Source organism: Sparus aurata, chromosome 18, assembly GCF_900880675.1.
Source record: "Sparus aurata chromosome 18, fSpaAur1.1, whole genome shotgun sequence".
Classification (NCBI taxonomy): Eukaryota; Metazoa; Chordata; class Actinopteri; order Spariformes; family Sparidae; genus Sparus; species Sparus aurata.
In genome coordinates, this window is record NC_044204.1 from 21,597,338 (window position 1) to 21,614,528 (window position 17,191).

At 42.6% G+C, this 17,191-nt stretch overlaps 4 protein-coding genes across 6 annotated transcripts; 1 reads left to right on the forward strand and 3 right to left on the reverse strand.

The window, feature by feature from the left end:
- Positions 1–218: 218 nt before the first annotated feature.
- On the reverse strand, positions 219–5,200 carry nsdhl (NAD(P) dependent 3-beta-hydroxysteroid dehydrogenase NSDHL). Its single transcript, XM_030397365.1, has 7 exons — positions 4,920–5,200; positions 4,667–4,828; positions 3,454–3,600; positions 3,223–3,351; positions 2,805–2,947; positions 2,504–2,606; positions 219–1,870 (listed from the first exon to the last, which is right to left on the reverse strand). Exons 1-7 carry the CDS (start codon positions 4,938–4,940, stop codon positions 1,538–1,540), a joined length of 1,038 nt encoding a protein of 345 aa, XP_030253225.1. The 5' UTR covers positions 4,941–5,200; the 3' UTR covers positions 219–1,537.
- A 943-nt stretch (positions 5,201–6,143) lies between these two features.
- cetn2 (centrin, EF-hand protein, 2) lies at positions 6,144–9,121 on the forward strand. Its single transcript, XM_030395311.1, has 5 exons — positions 6,144–6,480; positions 6,686–6,850; positions 6,975–7,103; positions 8,003–8,140; positions 8,276–9,121. The coding sequence occupies exons 1-5, from the start codon at positions 6,478–6,480 to the stop codon at positions 8,363–8,365; spliced, it is 525 nt and encodes a 174-aa protein (XP_030251171.1). The 5' UTR covers positions 6,144–6,477; the 3' UTR covers positions 8,366–9,121.
- Positions 9,122–9,136: 15 nt separating this feature from the next.
- On the reverse strand, positions 9,137–11,584 carry LOC115568646 (olfactory receptor 10G4-like). The gene is made up of 2 exons (XM_030396147.1): positions 11,368–11,584; positions 9,137–10,059 (listed from the first exon to the last, which is right to left on the reverse strand). The coding sequence occupies exons 1-2, from the start codon at positions 11,581–11,583 to the stop codon at positions 9,514–9,516; spliced, it is 762 nt and encodes a 253-aa protein (XP_030252007.1). The 5' UTR covers position 11,584; the 3' UTR covers positions 9,137–9,513.
- A 760-nt stretch (positions 11,585–12,344) lies between these two features.
- gcna (germ cell nuclear acidic peptidase) lies at positions 12,345–16,913 on the reverse strand. 3 transcript variants are annotated; one of them, XM_030395588.1, is made up of 13 exons: positions 16,787–16,913; positions 16,314–16,416; positions 15,860–16,034; positions 15,702–15,774; positions 15,523–15,572; positions 15,335–15,401; positions 15,164–15,231; positions 14,665–15,057; positions 14,398–14,557; positions 14,097–14,235; positions 13,448–13,583; positions 13,116–13,320; positions 12,345–13,013 (listed from the first exon to the last, which is right to left on the reverse strand). In XM_030395588.1, exons 2-13 carry the CDS (start codon positions 16,401–16,403, stop codon positions 12,782–12,784), a joined length of 1,788 nt encoding a protein of 595 aa, XP_030251448.1. In that variant the 5' UTR covers positions 16,404–16,416; positions 16,787–16,913; the 3' UTR covers positions 12,345–12,781. The 3 variants fall into 3 exon arrangements, with proteins under 3 accessions (XP_030251448.1, XP_030251449.1, XP_030251450.1); XM_030395589.1 differs by having other exon boundaries at positions 16,796–16,897; XM_030395590.1 differs by lacking the exon at positions 16,787–16,913 and adding an exon at positions 16,634–16,652.
- Between the last annotated feature and the right edge of the window lie 278 nt (positions 16,914–17,191).

Genomic DNA, 17,191 nt, shown 5'->3' on the forward strand with positions numbered 1-17,191 from the left:
CATTTCACAGGCAAACAGGTTTATTGGTAACAGAGATAGTATCTTGATTGGGGATAAAAGGGACGTCCTTGAAAGGCTCAGTGGTTCAAAGGCAAGGATGGGACACATCGTGTAACACACGATTGCATACATATCGTACGGGGGCTTTTGTGGTGCCCAACCGAGCGGCTCAGTGGCCAGCCTCAGGTGTGGAAATAAACAAAACATGGGCTTTGGAATTGTTGTCAATCCAGTTTTTATTTATGTTTTACACATCGCCCTAACTTTTTTGGAAGTGGGGTTGAACAAAGTGCGTTTCGAACAAGTGAAATTTGTGTAAATTATCTATATATGGAAGTACATTATGTGGTCAAAAGTATGTAAACACCAAATGTTAGTCTCATGTGTGACCGTTAAGCATTTCAAAGAATTGAAAAACTTTGTTAAATCCGTCTCAAAACATCACTCGCATGTCCATCTGTACATTAACATAGTTACTGAAAGCTTTAATCATTCATTCATAAATTCCCTTGTTTTGTTTCCCTCCCCACACTGTTTCCTTGCTTGGCTATGATGGAAGGATGGTTTCAAAAAAGAGAAAACGCACCAAGTTTGTCGGTCTCAGACTGCTAAAGCCTCATATTAGCTTTGGCTAAACTTGAAATGCAAGCCATGCCCAACAAATACTGTGGACTTGTCCCCCATCTCTTAAATTCGAGTCACGTCATGACCGTTCATGGTCAGTGTGGAGAGGAGGGAACAAACACGGCAGCACCCACCAGTTTCAGCGAACATGTGGGTATGTATAGTATTAGGACAGACTTTTAAATGAAAGGGTCTGCCTCACAGTCACCATTTTTCTTCATTGTTAAGATGATGGATAGGGAAGAGGTCGGTTCTTTGTGCAGGCCAGAGAGAAGCCCGGGAAAAAAAACATGTTTTATGCAAATGGTGCTGGGCACAGAGGTATTGTTCTGTTGAAACAAAACAGGGCCGATCCCAAATTGCTGGCACAAGTCAAAAGCACACTATTGTCTTAAGTATCACCGCATGCTGTAGGACCAAGGTTTCCTTAATTCAAACTAAGATGCTTACGTCAAATAAAATAAAAATGCCCATGCTATACCCAACCCTGTCCACATGCTTTTGACCACACAATGTGAAGCCGGACCATCTTTTTAAACATAATTTTCATGCAAGTAGCTTCAGGAGAATCATCTGTTAGTGGAATGTATTAAGGCATTTTGACACAAGCAGAAGCATCTCAATGTGTGTACAATGAAACGATGAAATGAAGAATCTCTGTACGTCTCTGCAGTGTAAACAGTATATTTGCTGTGCTTTCAAAATGCACCAAGTGCTTTGAAACATTCATAGTATCAGACTGCAGTGTGTTGACTGAAACCAAGACCCTCTGCTGCCATCTGCTGGTGACAATGTTACATAAAAAGGCACGAATGTGGCGTTTGATAAACTGTGTCTTGTCCTTTCAGTAAAACCTGATCACCTTATGGCCACAGGCTCACACGTCTATACAGTCTCCACCTCCATTCCGACATCAAGCCCCTTGTCTCAGATGAGGGTAGCTCTGCACCGTGCGCTCTATCCCCTCCTTCAGACCGACCACCGGTTTGTAGCCCAGGTCCTCCTTGGCGCGGTCGCAGCTGTAGTAGTGGTGGGTTCCAGCCAGGGCCACTCTCATGGGTGTGAAGGTGGGTTTAAAGGAAACTAGAGGGTGCAGGATGAGAGCCAGCAGCCAGAGGAGCAGGGCCAGTCCGTACACGAGAGCGTAGGGGAGGTGATAGCGGGGGGCAGCGTACCCGAGACCCACCAACACCTCAGACATGAAGTCCCAGAATTTTATTGGCTCATCATTGGTGATGTGGTATGGCTGAAAGTGAAGCAGATAATACAAAATGAAAATGTATACACCTGAAATTCCAGTTGCATCCACAAATGAAAATCATGACCCTGAAGAAGAATGTATGTGACATTTTTCTTCAGGGAGACATATTATACACATTTTTATTGGTTACTAGAATATGTTTACATGCTTAAATGCTTTAACGCTTTAACATCAGTTTACTCATTATGTCCACTGCTGCAACTCTGTATTCCCCCTCTGTCTGAAAAGCTCCGTTTTAGCTCCTGTCACTTTAAGGCCCGCCCTCCTGAACACAGCCTCCTCTGATTGGTCAGCTCACACAAGCCTGAGCCAGCACCTAACAATTACAGAGCAGCTGTGCTATATCAATTCTTAGGTGCTTAATCAATTCTCTCGCTTGGCATAAATTATGCAAATTGAGGGAATTAAAGGCAGGACTACTGACAAGGCGTTTCAGGAGCAGTGTTTCCTGTGGCTGACTTTGTTTTTTTTCCCTTTCCTTCAGTGTTCAAATAGATTCTTGTGCATGTCAAAGGTCTTGAAAGTTAAAAAAGGTCAAAGAGGCAAAATAGGTATTTTTTTTAAAAACAGCAACACGATGAGGTCAGCATTGCATCTTGATTTTTTATTCGCACTCACTTTTCCACATGCGGGGGAGTCTGGCCTCAGGCGTTCAGCAGCCAGGATGTGGCCATGAACAACATTCTCCACAAAGGTGAAATCCACCAGGTTGGTCCCATCACTGATGAGAAGAAAGACAGAGAATTTCATTAAAAAAAACACGGATTAAATCTTTTAATAATTCAACACACCAGTACAGCGGTCTATGAGCTGATACATTCTTCTTTCTCGACGATTACGCTGAGACAAGAGCCATTTGGTTTGATAGCTTCTCGTAGATTTAATTAGTCGGATCAATCATTGAATCCCTTCGACTCACCCGATGATGAACTTCATCTTGCCCCTGCGAGCTGTGTCCACCAGGATCGGTACCAGCTGCGGGTCCCGAGGACCAAAGATGCCATGAGGCCGGATGGCAACTGTGAGGAAACCCTTGTCCTTGTCACAAGCCTCGAGGACCAGCTACAACACAGCAGAGTGGGGAGGAAACATTCAACTCTGCATACTGCAAAACAGAGAAGATGCAAAGCTGTGTTCTCTCTCTTAAGTGTGTCTGATTGTGAAGGGCATGGGACAGATGATGCTGAGGGAAATGAGGCTAGTTGTGCAAAATCAAAAATGTGACACTGATCACATCATGAGAAAGATGGAAATTCCCAAAACTGTTGATACTACTCATTAAAATCACTTAGTTTCAATCTTGAAACCAATAAACTCAAACTGAAAATAACTCTCACCTTTTCCTGCTGTATCTTGGTTTCTGTATAAAAGTCGATGGGCTTCTTAGCGTATGGCAGATCCTCCCTCCCGTTCTCAATGTCTGTCCCTTCAAACACCACACTGGCACTGCTCGTCAGGACCATTTTCTGGAAAAACACATAAACCATTTTAATGGCATCTTGCATCAACACCACATTTTAGGCAAAATTAAAGGAAAAGCCCACTCTCTTATCCGCTGTCTGCCTCACCTGCACTCCAGCCTCGATGCACGCCTGAATAACTGTGCGTGTGCCCTGAATGTTGACCCTCTCAAACAGCCCGCGGTCATCGCTGGCAGGGGCTGGGGAGGCGCAGTGAAAGACCAGGGACACGTCCTTCAGAGCTGGCAGCAGAGCCTGAGGCACAGTGTGACACACACTTCAAAAATATCTCTGTCCTGGACCAATGACTCTTCAGATGCAGTTGTCAATAGTTGTGAAGTCTTTTGGGGGCCAATAAATGGGGCAATACTGAGTGCTGCAGGCTTGAGTCCTAAAACCCGGATATAAGTTTGCATTTTTGCACTTCTGGTTCCCTTGTATCAAAGTCAGTGGGGGTTTTTGGATGGGTTTACAATACCCGAAATAAGTAAAATTTCAACCTTTACACAGAAGTCATAAAAGTGGTTTTCATCTGAATAAGGTAAATATCACAAAAATGGGTTTGCCACAGAGTTTATTTCCTGCAATATTCCAAAATCTAGCTGAAAAATCCCATAGGCTTGCGGTCAGGGAGCCCAGGGCCACGCTAACTTCTGGGTTAGCCTATGAAACTATGTCACCACTGCAGTACTGCAGGCTTATCACAGATATAGATATAACTTTTTGATATACTTTTAAATGATGCAGAAAAGGATGCTTGTAATTATTTAGAACTATTAAACTCCTATTGAAATGTACCGTTTCAGCGCACTGATGTTATTTTGTGCAACAAAATGTATTGTTTACATTCAAAATATCCTGCCTCTGTTACATACAGGTGTATGATGGCCATGTCTGAGAAAGAAAGTTCAATATTAGCCTATATATATATATATATATATATATATATATATATATATATATATATATATATATATATATATATATATATATATATATATATATATATAGGCTAATATTGAACTTTCTTTTTTTTTACTCCCCAATATTGGCCCCAAAACTCCACTATCAGTCAGACCCCAGCTCACTGACAAACTGCAAGACGACTGGAGGCATTTTAATCCTCTAACAGCTAAACAATGTCTGTGTATCGGAACCATTTCTTAATAATTAATAACAATTTAATTCAATTTCATTGCCTACACCTCAGGTCACATATTTATATTGTTACCAGGTTTATGGAGTTAAATCTGTGAAGGGCCAGTCATTCACACCCATTTTTATTCTATTTTTGTGACGTCAGTCTGTCCGATGTCCTCACCTGTTTGTCGCACAGGTCTCCCTGGTGGAAGGTGACACCAGGCAGCTCGTAGCTCTGACGGATGTCAAACACAGACACGGAGTAACCTCGGTCCAACAACTTCTCCACCAAGTGTCTGCCCAGGAAGCCAGACCCCCCGATCACTGCGCACCGTTTACTGCTCTGTTTGACACGCAGAAATCGATTATTAATACAGCTCGAGCGACACCAGCATCATGCCAAGCTGAAGCACCATGAGGATGTTTTAACTCACCGGTCGTACCCGCGTGGCCATGATGAAGGAGCAGGGAGCAACAGGTGAGAAAGACTGTCAGGACTTCACACAGGTAACTGAGGTCAAGATGTGACCACGTACGTCTCTGACTCTGACAGCGAGACAACTTTTAACAGAACAAGCACGCGACTCTCTACTATTTACCTGCAGTCGGTACGTGCAACTGAACCGCGCACGAGACGTGAACCATCTGAATCGGCTGAGTGAGAGGTGTCCTGTGATTGGTCCAGCCAAACCGCGGCACAAAGGTGACGCTCGACAATAGCCAATGGTGTCGAGCATACGTCAAAGAACGCCACCGTGTGAACCAATCGGGAAACGCAAAGTGATTCCTTCCGCCTTCCAGCTCAAAGACCACGCCCCCCGACTTGCGTCAGACCAATCAGGAGAGCCAGTGTCTCCCAATTAATATTAATGTTTTTCTCCTCTTCTGGTGATTTTCTGTTAAAGCATGTATTTGTATCGCCAGATACCCTTAAACGTTTCAATTTTGTCATTCTAGTACTTTACTTAATTTTTCTCAGATTTTTTATTTCATATTGTATTGTCAATTTCCTGTTTAAACTATATATATATATATATATATATATATATATATATATATATATATATATATATATATTTCTGACTAGTGCAAATGAAACTACTGCATGAATAAGAAATGCGTAATAGGAGGAATAAAAGTTTATGCAGTGAGACAATGAAAAAAGAGAAAGCTGCAGAAAAAAGAACCAAACTCGTTGGAGTATATCTGAGATGATTATTGAGACACACAGTAGTGTGGACCCATACAATAATTATAAGCAGTAATAGGCTATATGAGGCTATCATAACACGAATTATCTTTTCCTTTTATGTTTATTATTTACATTTCTAAGATTATCATGAATTATTCCCTAGTGTCTTGTTAAAATCATTATCATTATTATTATCATCTTCATCTTCTACTAGAAGAAGCTATGGGACTCTAGAGGGTGAACTGAGGCAGTTTTACACAGAGCAATACACCATTTACATTATACAACATGTAATAAGATATATTTTGGGGGGGGGGGGGGGGGGGGGTCTTTTTCCGATCGTGTCTTGCACCCCGTGATCCTCAGCAACCAATCAGCTTTTTGCCCGACTGGTGCGTTTGATATGCACTCCCATCCGTCCCCGCCCGAATCCCGCTTTAGCTCCTCAGCAGCCATTAAACGACAGGGGCGGTGTGCGGGCTCACGGGGTGAACGAATCAAACGCCGGGTCCATGACAGCAGCTGCTTAGCAGCAGAACCTTTTCATGCTGTGAGCTAAAAACGTTCATCTGCGCGTTTTAGCGGACGTTTCTGAGAAATAAATAGTCGACTTTGAGGAATAGGAGACCACCTTATATTCAGTGTGACTAAAAGGTTCATGCGGAGCAGCTGATGTGAAGTAAAAACCGTTCCATCATCTCCTCCTCCTTCTTAAATGATAGGGAGGCTTCATAGCCCCCAGCAAAACACTGACTGATAGATCTGCAGTTTTCTTTTGTCAATTAAATACACAGAAACCGATGGTGAGTGTTTCATGATAATCCTACATCTACGTTAATCTGATGCATCTGACGAATATTAATATAATAGTCTTGTAAAGAGCTGTTGGTTTTTGGTTTTTGTTTTCCCAGAAACCTCTCTGATTCTGATGTCATAATAATTTGCTCTTATTTTTGAGACTGCTACCATTAAATTCTTCTTTTTTTTTTTGCCCCTGTGACCCACCAGGCAACCAGTGCCAAGAGACCATCCCTGCAGGGTCCCGTACCACCTCCTCGCAAGAAGACCACCCCCAAACCAGAGCTGACCGAGGAGCAAAAGCAGGAGATCAGGGAGGCCTTCGAGCTGTTTGACACAGATGGATCCGGATACATCGATGTCAAGGAGCTCAAGGTAAAAAAAAAGAGAGAGAGAGAAAAAAAGGAGCTAGAACACTGATCACTATCATGTGTCCTGGGGGGTGGCGGTGTTTTTTTCTCTGTGTGCCTTACTCTCCGCCCGTCTCACACTGTGCCAGGTTGCGATGAGAGCTCTGGGCTTTGAACCGAAGAAGGAGGAGATCAAGAAGATGATCGTTGAAGTGGATAAGGACGGCACAGGGAAAATATCCTTCCCCGACTTCCTGGCGGTCATGACACAGAAAATGGTGAATACCTATGTCGCGAAAAATACTACACATGCATTCCCAATGTTCAGTAATTAATCCGTCTTTCATTTAGTTTTTTATTTTAAAGTGATCTGATTTTGTCCGACAGATTGCACATTTGAATTAGAATTTTAACTTTCTCATAGTCCACCTTTAAATGTTCGTCTAGTTTACCTGACTCATTGATCCTTTATCTGACTGAGGTTTGTGCTTGTTAGACTCTGTGGCCCCGACCATGGCTCTGAAGTTGTTAGTCGCCTAAGGGTGCTGTGTACTGATACCTCCATGGCGCTGCCCGAGGTGCTGAATTAGCAGACATATATACCCACTATTAGGGATCAACCAGTCTGTTTGTTTCTTTTCAGTGCTGACACCGATTTTTAGTAATGAAGGAGACCAATAACCGATATTTGGAACCAATATGCGTTTGCAGTAAAAAATAAAAACCTGATCATTTTCTGCTACTTTATTCTTCCACGCCACTACATTTATTTCATAACTTTAGCATCTAGTTGCTTCACTGATTCAGATTGTTCAGTGTTGACTGGCTATTACTTGTGGCGTGATCAGATAGTGATGTGGACACGACATTGAGCACACAGATCCGCATAATATGAAATATTAATATTAATATTTCCCCCCGATAATGGGCTGAAACGATGAACGGTCTGTCCCTATTCACTATATGGAGTTAGTGTCACCTTCATGACAAGTTGCAACATGTAGTTGCAAAAGAGTCAGAGAAGCATAGAGACACACTTCTGCCTGGAGTAGTCCTATGATATTTCTGTGTATCTGTGCTGCTGAAAATACGGCCCTAGAACCCACTGGGGTCGACTTAAACATCCTAATAGACCATCACTAACTGACGACAACTACATACCTCCTTTTGATTTTAGGCTGAGAAGGACTCCAAAGAGGAGATCCTGAAAGCCTTCCGCCTGTTCGATGACGACGAGACGGGCAAGATCTCATTCAGGAATCTGAAGAGAGTAGCCAAGGAGCTGGGAGAGAACCTTACAGATGAAGAGCTGCAGGTAAAACACGTAAAACACCGTGCAATATAGTTAGTTGCCTATCTCCCTTTATCAAATTCAGATATATGAACGTGTCAGTGTTCACATCCCTCCATTCTTCTTTTAATTCCCTCCTTGTTTCGTGTGTGTGCGAAGGAGATGATCGACGAGGCAGACAGGGACGGAGATGGAGAGGTGAACCAGCAGGAGTTCCTGCGCATTATGAAGAAAACCTGCCTGTACTGAAGGAAGTGCATGAAATCCGGGTCGGTGACGTCGAGGGGAACAGCGCTGGTTTTTACATGCGATGCTGCTCATTTACGTTATTTCTATCTCAAAATGTCTCCTTATTTTTTGTGTCGTGCCATACCTCTTAACTTTAGATGAGGTGTCAACTGTCATATTGTGCACTGAACGGAAACGGTGTGAGACCGGAGCATAAAAGCCTGATCAAACGCCCGTTTGATTTACATGATAATCTATAATACATTTGCCAAAAAACAGAAGGAGAAAACGCTCCTTCTTGTTTGGAATGCTGCATACTTTTATGAAGAATACACTTATGATATTAATGGGTTTTACGTCGTCATGAGATTCTCAGTGCCTACAGTGACAAACACATTCCAGTGCTTTTATTGATAATGCAGTCTCATCCATTTGTATATTGTTTGGTTTATGCTGGTAGCTCCACTGTTTCATGTCTTTGCTGGTTCTCCAGAGAAATGTGGGTGCTGTCTCACCTCAGTGCTGTGTGGATTTGTGCCTGTGCCTCTTCGAGAGGCGACCACCACAATCAGGGAAGCTGCCCGACCTCTCTGACCTGCACACCTTCCCGCTATCTTTAAAAATACGGTTGATGGTTTATGTATTTTTCTTGTAGCACCGAGTATTTAATCCCTCTGTACTCTTGAATGTTTTGTATATTACACATTGACTTTAATCAGTAGATATACAGCATAAAAGTAAGTGTTTCAGCTGCAGATTAAAAAATATTGAAGCAGTTCCTCCTCCCTGTTATTCGTCATCCACCCATGTGTCCAGACGTTATCAGTGTTTGAACAGCTTGCCTCTGTTTTTCACTCACATCATAAATGCCTGATTTGATTCAACTGCTGCTCATAAAAGGCGTATGGTTTGTCTTTGAAATGCAAATGGTTTACGAGAATATCTTGCAACCTTACCACAGCATATTGACTCAGCTATGCAACCCAGCATTTCAAACAATCAGGTAAATTCAAAGCATGATGCAATAAATGTGGGAAACGGGAAGATGCTGCTCCCGTCATCCAGCCGCGCAAAGTTTTATGAATGGCAGCTCCACAGATGTTTATAAGCCTTCATGACAAACTCTGGTTGTTGACTTTGTTCCAGTGTGCAGCCTGCAGTATCCTTTGCTACAGCTCCCGTGAGCGGTAGCCGTAGACCAGAGGGATGAGCGACACCCCCAGGTTGTAGGTGATGGTGGTCGCTATATCAAGAGCGTCGCTGTGCAGGTAGCCGGGGATCAGGTAGCTGTTCGTGACCACAGGAACAGAAAAGAGAATGGCCTGAGCAACCTGGAGGCTCAGGGTCACACAGGCCCTCCTGGTGCAGGGCAGTCCTGCGTGGATGTCCCAGCAGAGCAGGCAGAAGCATCCCAGGATGGTCAGAAAACAGAGCGGCACCACCACAGCAGTGCCCACCGTGCAGTAAAGCACCAGGGCCGACGTCCTCGACAGGCAGGGTGACATGATGAGAGGTCGACAGCGGGGGAGGGTAAAGTTGACCTGGATGGTGCTGAGGTTGATACACAAAGCCACACCTATGAGCACGACTGCTGATGTCCATATGGCTGCAACAGTTCTCTTCCGCCGACGACCCATGAGGGATTCATAGCGCAGGGGCCACTTGACAGCGATAAAGCGGTCCACGGCCAGAGCAGCGCTCAGGAAGAGGTCCACCTGTGCAAGAAAACGAGAAGATGATGATGTAGATGCACAGGTCAGTTTTGGCTTTTAGCTGCCATGTCAAGGTTAGAGGAGTGCAGTTTTCATGATAGGCCGTCCTGATCTCGTCTCATCAGGACGAGAGCAGATCAGAGCCATTTTAAAGAGATCACCAGGTAACATGGGTCTCTGTTCCTTACTGTACAGCCCACTCTAAGGTCCAGTGTGTAGGATGCAGTGGTTGGAGAACCTACAGTGAAACTTGCAAAAAACATGAAAGTGGAGCCAGTGTTTGGTTTGGGCTACTGGAGAAACATGGCGGTGCATTAAGTGGACTTTATGTAAGAGGACAAAAAGAGAAAAAGAAACACAAGAATTCTTAGTTATATGCTTATTACATTACATGGAAACATAGTTATGATCATTATATTTCATTTCTGTCATTAGATCCAACTATATCCTCTGCACTGGGCTTTTAATCTTTCTCCTAAGGAATTCTACAGAAACTGTGCAACCCTAAGTTGGAGATTTCTTTCTCTTTCTTCTTAAAAACAATCCATTTTTTTTTTTACAAAGAAATGATTACTGATAGCTGCAAATGTTCCTCCTGTCCATGTTGGTTGTGAAGAAATTCCTTTCCAATGCCATTTTAATGCAAGACTTCTCACAGTCCTCATGCAAAAGTTGATGTTTTGCGTACGGTAATGTCACTTTTTGTTACTATTCCTCTACTAGAGCTCAGCGAGGCAACACCGACCGCAGATTCAAAAAGAGGGAGTACTGAACTGAAAAGACTATTTTTTTCTTGATACCATTTGACATGTCTCACTCACATTTAAATCACACTGTAATCACATGGGACCGGAATCACTTCTCGGTCAGTTTTGGACAGGAAGAGCAAATACCTCTGGGTATGTGAGCAATGTTTTCAGACAGACTTGAAAAATGATGAACCTCTCCTTCACAGTGAGTGATGCCTCTGCCACAACCAAAAGAACAGCAGGTTGCTCTTTTCCATTGGGTCTGAAATATATTCGAGTTACTATACTTGACCATAACTGTAAAAAAAAAAAAAAATAAACATCTCAGCGTGGCCAGAAAAGACATATAGTCAGTGTTTTACAAACCAGTGAGCAGGTCTGGATAACAGCACAGAAGATCAGACACTGGGTCACGGGTATAACCTCTCTGGATCTCAAGAGAACTGCTGTGATCGTCCAGAGGAGCTGCTGAAATGGTAAAGATGATAATTATTGAGCTCAAATAGTCAAATAGCACATTATCAACACCATCATCTCAGTTATGAAGAATACCTAGGAGTACCTGGAGGTTGTCACACAAGAGGAGGTGTGTGAGGAGCAGGAAGCGAGTGTGTCTGAGGAGCGACGGGGAGCGTGGGATGACCAGGAGTAAAGGAACGCTGAGCACGGTGTTCAAGGTGCAGCTCACACACATGCTGACCATCTTTACCTGGTGGAAGACGGTGGAGTTGATCTGCGTCTGGGACTTGAGTGTCGTCACGTTGCAGTCGATGTCCATGACAGGAAGCTCCTTCTGATCCGCCTGCCAGATAGTTTTGTTTCCTAGTATGAAAAAAAAAAATGCAAGCCATCAGCACCAGGGTGGCTTAAAACCAACGTTTTACCTCAGCTAAAATGAGGGGGAAAGATGTAATACAAACACCTTCACGTGTTTCAAAGATCCTCTTCTGCCTTGAGCATTTGAACGGGACACAGCACAGCAGACACATGTTCAGAAGTCGTTTTCATCCTGATGTCTGACTGCAACTGACTTCCCCTGTACGTGCCAGCATGAGAGCCTGTCCATTTACTCAGCTCCACCATGTCAACGTGCCGGACCTCTGGCCTCAAAACCTCATCCCTGTGAACAGTGATGTGTCAACAGCTAGTGTTTGTTACCAGGATTACATGTGTGTATTTATACAAAAGTCTGGGACAATAATACATCTGTACAGAACTGTGTTCTACCTGTCAATATTTGCCTGATAGCAGAGGCGCAGCCGTGTAAAACGCCATCCGCTCTCGCCCACACACACACACACACACACACACACACACACACACACACACACACACACTTGCCTTTTTCTGTGAAATATGTAGGCTTCTTTGTCAAATCGTGCTGTGGATAACATAAGTAGCAGGTTTTAGACAAACGCGGGGGTCTAAATTTAAATTTAAACGTCGTAGCTGAGGCAAAATTATTCTGGAACGGTTTTCTTGTGATAACTTTAAACTGTTCACACGCAAATACATAAAAACATGAAGAGTCCATTTAAATACAGTAGTACATTAAAACTTTATTTAATCATAACAGAAAATTCAAAGCAAACAAATAAAAAGACCGTATTGATCTGATCGATCATTTCCCTTAGTAATTCCTTTAAAAACTAATCTCCATCATGTATTAAATGACAGGGAAAACACATTCTCACACACACACATACACGCACACACACAGAAAATACAGTAAACACAGAGACTCAGGGTTATGAACTCTGTTTAGGCTCAGCTTTTCCAGTTACAGCAGGTCTAGTCTTTAATCACGCACTGACAAATATTGAAATGACGACATAAAAAAAAACAACAACTAAAAAATAGATTTAATAATCACAGCTGCTCATTTATGTAAGACAAGTCCACCGAGGTATTCCAAAGATATTTCCTGTAGTTGTGCAGCTCAGTCCGTGGCTGTAAGCACAGATAGTTCAAAGATCTCAGCTCTGACTGAGTTTAGTCTTGGAGGAAAAGTCGGCACTAAGTTTACGCATAACTTCCGCATGGCTTTGTCCCGCTAGCTCCTGTCGAACAGTCCCATAATTCTCTTTGACAAAACTGGCGAAGGGTGTGGGAGCACGTGGCTTGGAAGGCGTCAGCAAGACCAGTTGTCCTGTGCAGAGGGCGCACACGAACCTCTGCGTGTCCAGCGACTTGGAATGACGTCCGATCCTGTGAAGAACCATGGGAAAGATAAACACAGCAGCCTGTATATACACAAAATAAATAAGAACAGTATGAGGTTTTAAAACATCTGAAATCGGTCAGACGTACGTATTCTGACAGCGGGTGCACTTGTACTGGAATTTGTACTTGATGTCATAACTGTGGCAGCGGGTGACCATGGGCAGCTCGGGATGCGCCAACGTGGATTTGCGAGCATACAGCTTCCAGAAGTTCCCGTGGCCGTCCCTCACACCATTGATCAGCCAGGTCGCAGCGTGACACATCTCATGAATAAGTGTGTCTCTGAGACGATCTTGGGGAGGGGAGACAACAGTGGGAGAGTGATGAAGAGAAAGTGTTTACTATGCAGAACAGATGACAGTGCATATCTACAGCAGACAGTTTATTATTTAGTCTATCTGGCTTAAAAAGAGCTCTACCTGCAGAATCACAGACTTTCTCTGACAGTTCTATGCGTGCATAGTGCCTCCCTCCGCCTCGCTCCTGTCCCGTGATACAGTAACCGGCTGTTTTCCGCATCTTCTTATTCCAAGTCACCGACATGTCGACGGGGAGCTAGAATTCACGACAGACAAGGAAAAAGAAAACGTACGATATGCAAATAAAACATCTGAACAATGTAGAGTGACAAACTGAAACAGTGGCTCTTTTATGCTGTGGGGGTCATTTTGCTAGCATGGTGTGGACTCACTTCTCCCCATCAAGAGTATGAGATGATGCTTTTGCCTTTGCAGTCACTAGATCTCAACCCAGTTGAATAGTGTGCAGATTTTGAACCAACATGTTAGACGTTGTTCTCCACCACCATTATCAAAACACACCAGATAAGGAAGCGTTTGCTAGACTTCTATGTTTTTCACTGCAGTAGAGTTCCAGAAGCTTGTAGAATTGATGTAAAGCACACTAAAGCTATTCTGGCAGCACATAGTGGCTGAATACCATAACAAAAACCTTAAGGTTGTTTTTTCCTTAGGTTTCTCACCCATCTATATATTTAAACCTTCAAAATCTGACGATGATTCTAAAAACTTCCTAAAATGAAGCAACAGAAAAACTATTGTTCCTCACCTTACTGTCAAACACACTGGTATTATACAGCTGGTAGAGTTTACTGGTGAGTTCTTCCTTCTTCTGCTTAAAATTGCGGGTGGGGCCAGGGTTCGATAAGGACTGCAAGAAGCAACCTGGGGTCTTACACCACGCTACCCTAAAAAGCGAGAGAACAGGGTTAACTGAAGCAAAAAGATGAGAGACAAACTAAGTGAGAGACAAACACTTCAAAGGCCTCCTTTACAATAAAACATTAAAACCTTTGTGAAAGTAGGTAAAAGTATGTCCAACCTTTAAATTTGTAAATAAAAACTGGTACCTGCTCGTGGGGCCGTGTCTGGGCTCTGTCTGACTGACTGTGGGCTTCAAGATGGTGGATTTTCCAGGTGTCTTCACATGCAGAGGTGTTTCCTTTAATGGTTTGGAGGCTGGGGTTCCCTTTACAGGAGGAGCCGACAGAGGAGGCTCCTTATTGCATTCTAAATTTAAAAAAAACGAAAAAAACAGAAAACTATAGTTATCAGCCTCACAACTAGAAAGAAACCAAAAACTACAGACGGGTAGAGTGAGACAATCAAACAGTTACCTGTATTCTTAGGTGAGAATGAGGTGCTAGTGAACTTGTTTTTCCTTTTCAGTCTCTCCAGTAGAGATGTAAACTCTTCCTCAGAACTGGCCGACTCATCGAGCTTAGAGGGTGCTGAGAGAGTGCGTTTGGGAGAGGCCAGTGACGTTTTGTGGAGAGGAACCAAAAAAGGAGAGAAGACCGGGAGCGATGGCGAACTCTCCTCTTTGTCAGACAGCAGAGCATCAATCTTGTTAGCCTTTGGCAGGGGCTTTGAGTGACGAGTCCTCCAAGTGCTCTTAACCACAATATTGTCATCATCATCGCTGTCACTAACAAAGACTGGAGAGTCACACTGAGACAGCGGTCTCATCAGTGGACGCGGGGCTGCTGGAGTATTGTTCTTTGTAGGCACTGCAAAACAGTGGACACATAACATCAATGTTTTACACAGTTACACAAGTGACATTTTCTTTTCAATATAAAAGAACATCAGTAATGATAGGTCCTTCAAACTCACCTTTAAATGATGGTTTTCTCTCAAAGTCATCATCTGACGAGTAGTCATCCACAATGAAGTGTTTGAGGCTACACGGGAAAAAGAAAAAAAGAATAAGGGAAACAGATATTACATAACAAACCTTTCCAGAGAGTGACAACTGATTTGGAGGGAAGAATGTCATGAGCTCACCTATCTTCGCTTCCACTCTCTGATATTTTCTTTGGCTTGGCTTTAGGGGTTTTTACTCGTTGCAAAACTTCAATGTGCAAAAGGAGGATATGCGACAGAAAAATGTAACAGACAATAGAATTATGTTAATTATCAGACTGCTGAATGGTTGCATATAAATAACTGTACCCCGCAGAACAACCACTTACATGTCTCGAAGCTGCCGTCATCGTCTGAGCTCACCACAACAACATTTGAACTAAAAGAAGAACAAAAAATGGTGTAGTTCCACAACCATGACCAAAATGTTGGTGAGACAAATAAGAATCACAAATGAAACTAGAAAAAAACAACACAGAGATGTTTCTTCACAAAGACATTTTCATACCTGGCTTTCCTCGCAACACTACATGGTTTCTGGGATGGCGGTTTAGATTTGGGTGTAGCCCTTCCAATGAGAACTGGGTAATAAAAAAATAACACATTCATGAATTTGCAAGCTGTGTCACATAATTTAATGTACAAAATCCATCTCATTTAACTCACATTGGTCAAAGTCATCATCACTAGACTCCGTTAAAGACTTGTTCCTGTAATCGTTGCCCTTGAAGAAATGGTTCTCCTTTTCTGGATCATCTTCACTGTCAGAGAGGGCAAGCTGGGCAGGTGATCGATGACCACTGGTGGCAGCATGACGACTCTTGCCAATCGAGCTTATTAGCTAGAAACGATGAAGACAGATAGATTGCCATCAGAACTTATGTAAACATCCCAAACATTTGAATAGGGCCACAACTAAAGATCATTTTCATGGTTAACTGATAATATTTTCTTCAAAGATGTGGCAGAAAAGCTTTATTCATATATATTGAGATTGCTATCATATATAAATAACGAAAGGCATAACATTAACTAAAATATATACTTGTGGTCTTTTTAACAGTAAACCTAAGTCACGTGTTTTTTCCTAACGTGCAGGTTAATGAAATGCGCTACAAACCTTTTTTTCTGCTTCGTCCAGTCCTTCTTTGTCAGCCCATCCCATCTTTCGGGCCACTCTTTCAAATAATCTGCAGGTGTCATTATTCATAGTTCCCTATTCTCTGTGAAAACGGCACACAAACCAGGACACAGTCATTTAACGTTTAAAGTCCAGCGCTAACGTCAAATTTAAGGTTTAGAAGATAATATAAGGCCACTAAAAGCAAAGTAAGGATAGCTAATTTAACCCCTGGTTAAATAAATGAAACAAGTCGATTTTTTTTTTTTATTCAGTCAATATAAACATTTCAGAGAGGTTCTGAGAGACGTTAGCCTTACCGTTAGCGACAACTTGCTAGCTAACTAAAGCTAATTGTTAGGACGCAAGCTAACTTTTTGGAAGCATTTCAGCGTTTGTACGTTTGCATATATAACATGGTTTTGTCTTAGAAAGTTTAACGTTTTTTAAAAAATCACTTTAGACATGATTACCAAACTCGCTTTTGTTGTTGTTGTTGTTGTAGATAGGAGACAGACGTGAATACGGAGATGGTGGATTCAAATCTTGCGCTGCATAACGCCGGAAGTCGTTACAAGATATTTGGCCAACCGGAAGGTGCATCAAATGACATGTGACATTCTAACCACGCCCATCACAGTAGGACGGACGTAAAAGGCAATATATTTAATGGAGTACTGTCCCGTTCAATAAGGAAGGTACACTTCATTATGTCAATTTAATAGTGCACTTCTACTTTAACACGTCTACTGTAAAACATTAGATGAATTCAGAATATATGACGTATTTTTCTTCCAAAACCTTAAGGCAAAACAGTCCAACAAAAGCCCAGTAAGGAGCTTTTCCAGTCAACAGCGTCTTAAGTTTTAAAGTTGAGT

What these genes read in the sequence shown, in the direction of transcription:
- nsdhl (XM_030397365.1), bottom strand. Translation starts at nt 4,940, where the DNA reads ATGGCCACGCGGGTACGACCG. An exon ending in CCAAGATACAGCAGGAAAAG is followed by an intron (nt 2,948 to 3,222) that starts GTGAGAGTTATT and finishes GCTGTGTTGTAG; the next exon opens with CTGGTCCTCGAGGCTTGTGA. An exon ending in ACTCCCCCGCATGTGGAAAA is followed by an intron (nt 1,871 to 2,503) that starts GTGAGTGCGAAT and finishes CTTCACTTTCAG; the next exon opens with CCATACCACATCACCAATGA.
- cetn2 (XM_030395311.1), top strand. An exon ending in TCGATGTCAAGGAGCTCAAG is followed by an intron (nt 6,851 to 6,974) that starts GTAAAAAAAAAG and finishes ACACTGTGCCAG; the next exon opens with GTTGCGATGAGAGCTCTGGG. An exon ending in TTACAGATGAAGAGCTGCAG is followed by an intron (nt 8,141 to 8,275) that starts GTAAAACACGTA and finishes GTGTGTGCGAAG; the next exon opens with GAGATGATCGACGAGGCAGA.
- LOC115568646 (XM_030396147.1), bottom strand. Translation starts at nt 11,583, where the DNA reads ATGGACATCGACTGCAACGTGACGACACTCAAGTCCCAGACGCAGATC. An exon ending in TCTTGTGTGACAACCTCCAG is followed by an intron (nt 10,060 to 11,367) that starts GTACTCCTAGGT and finishes TTTCTTGCACAG; the next exon opens with GTGGACCTCTTCCTGAGCGC.
- gcna (XM_030395588.1), bottom strand. Translation starts at nt 16,403, where the DNA reads ATGAATAATGACACCTGCAGATTATTTGAAAGAGTGGCCCGAAAGATG. An exon ending in GAGAGTGGAAGCGAAGATAG is followed by an intron (nt 15,232 to 15,334) that starts GTGAGCTCATGA and finishes TTTCCCGTGTAG; the next exon opens with CCTCAAACACTTCATTGTGG. An exon ending in GAGAAAACCATCATTTAAAG is followed by an intron (nt 15,058 to 15,163) that starts GTGAGTTTGAAG and finishes ACTGTTTTGCAG; the next exon opens with TGCCTACAAAGAACAATACT.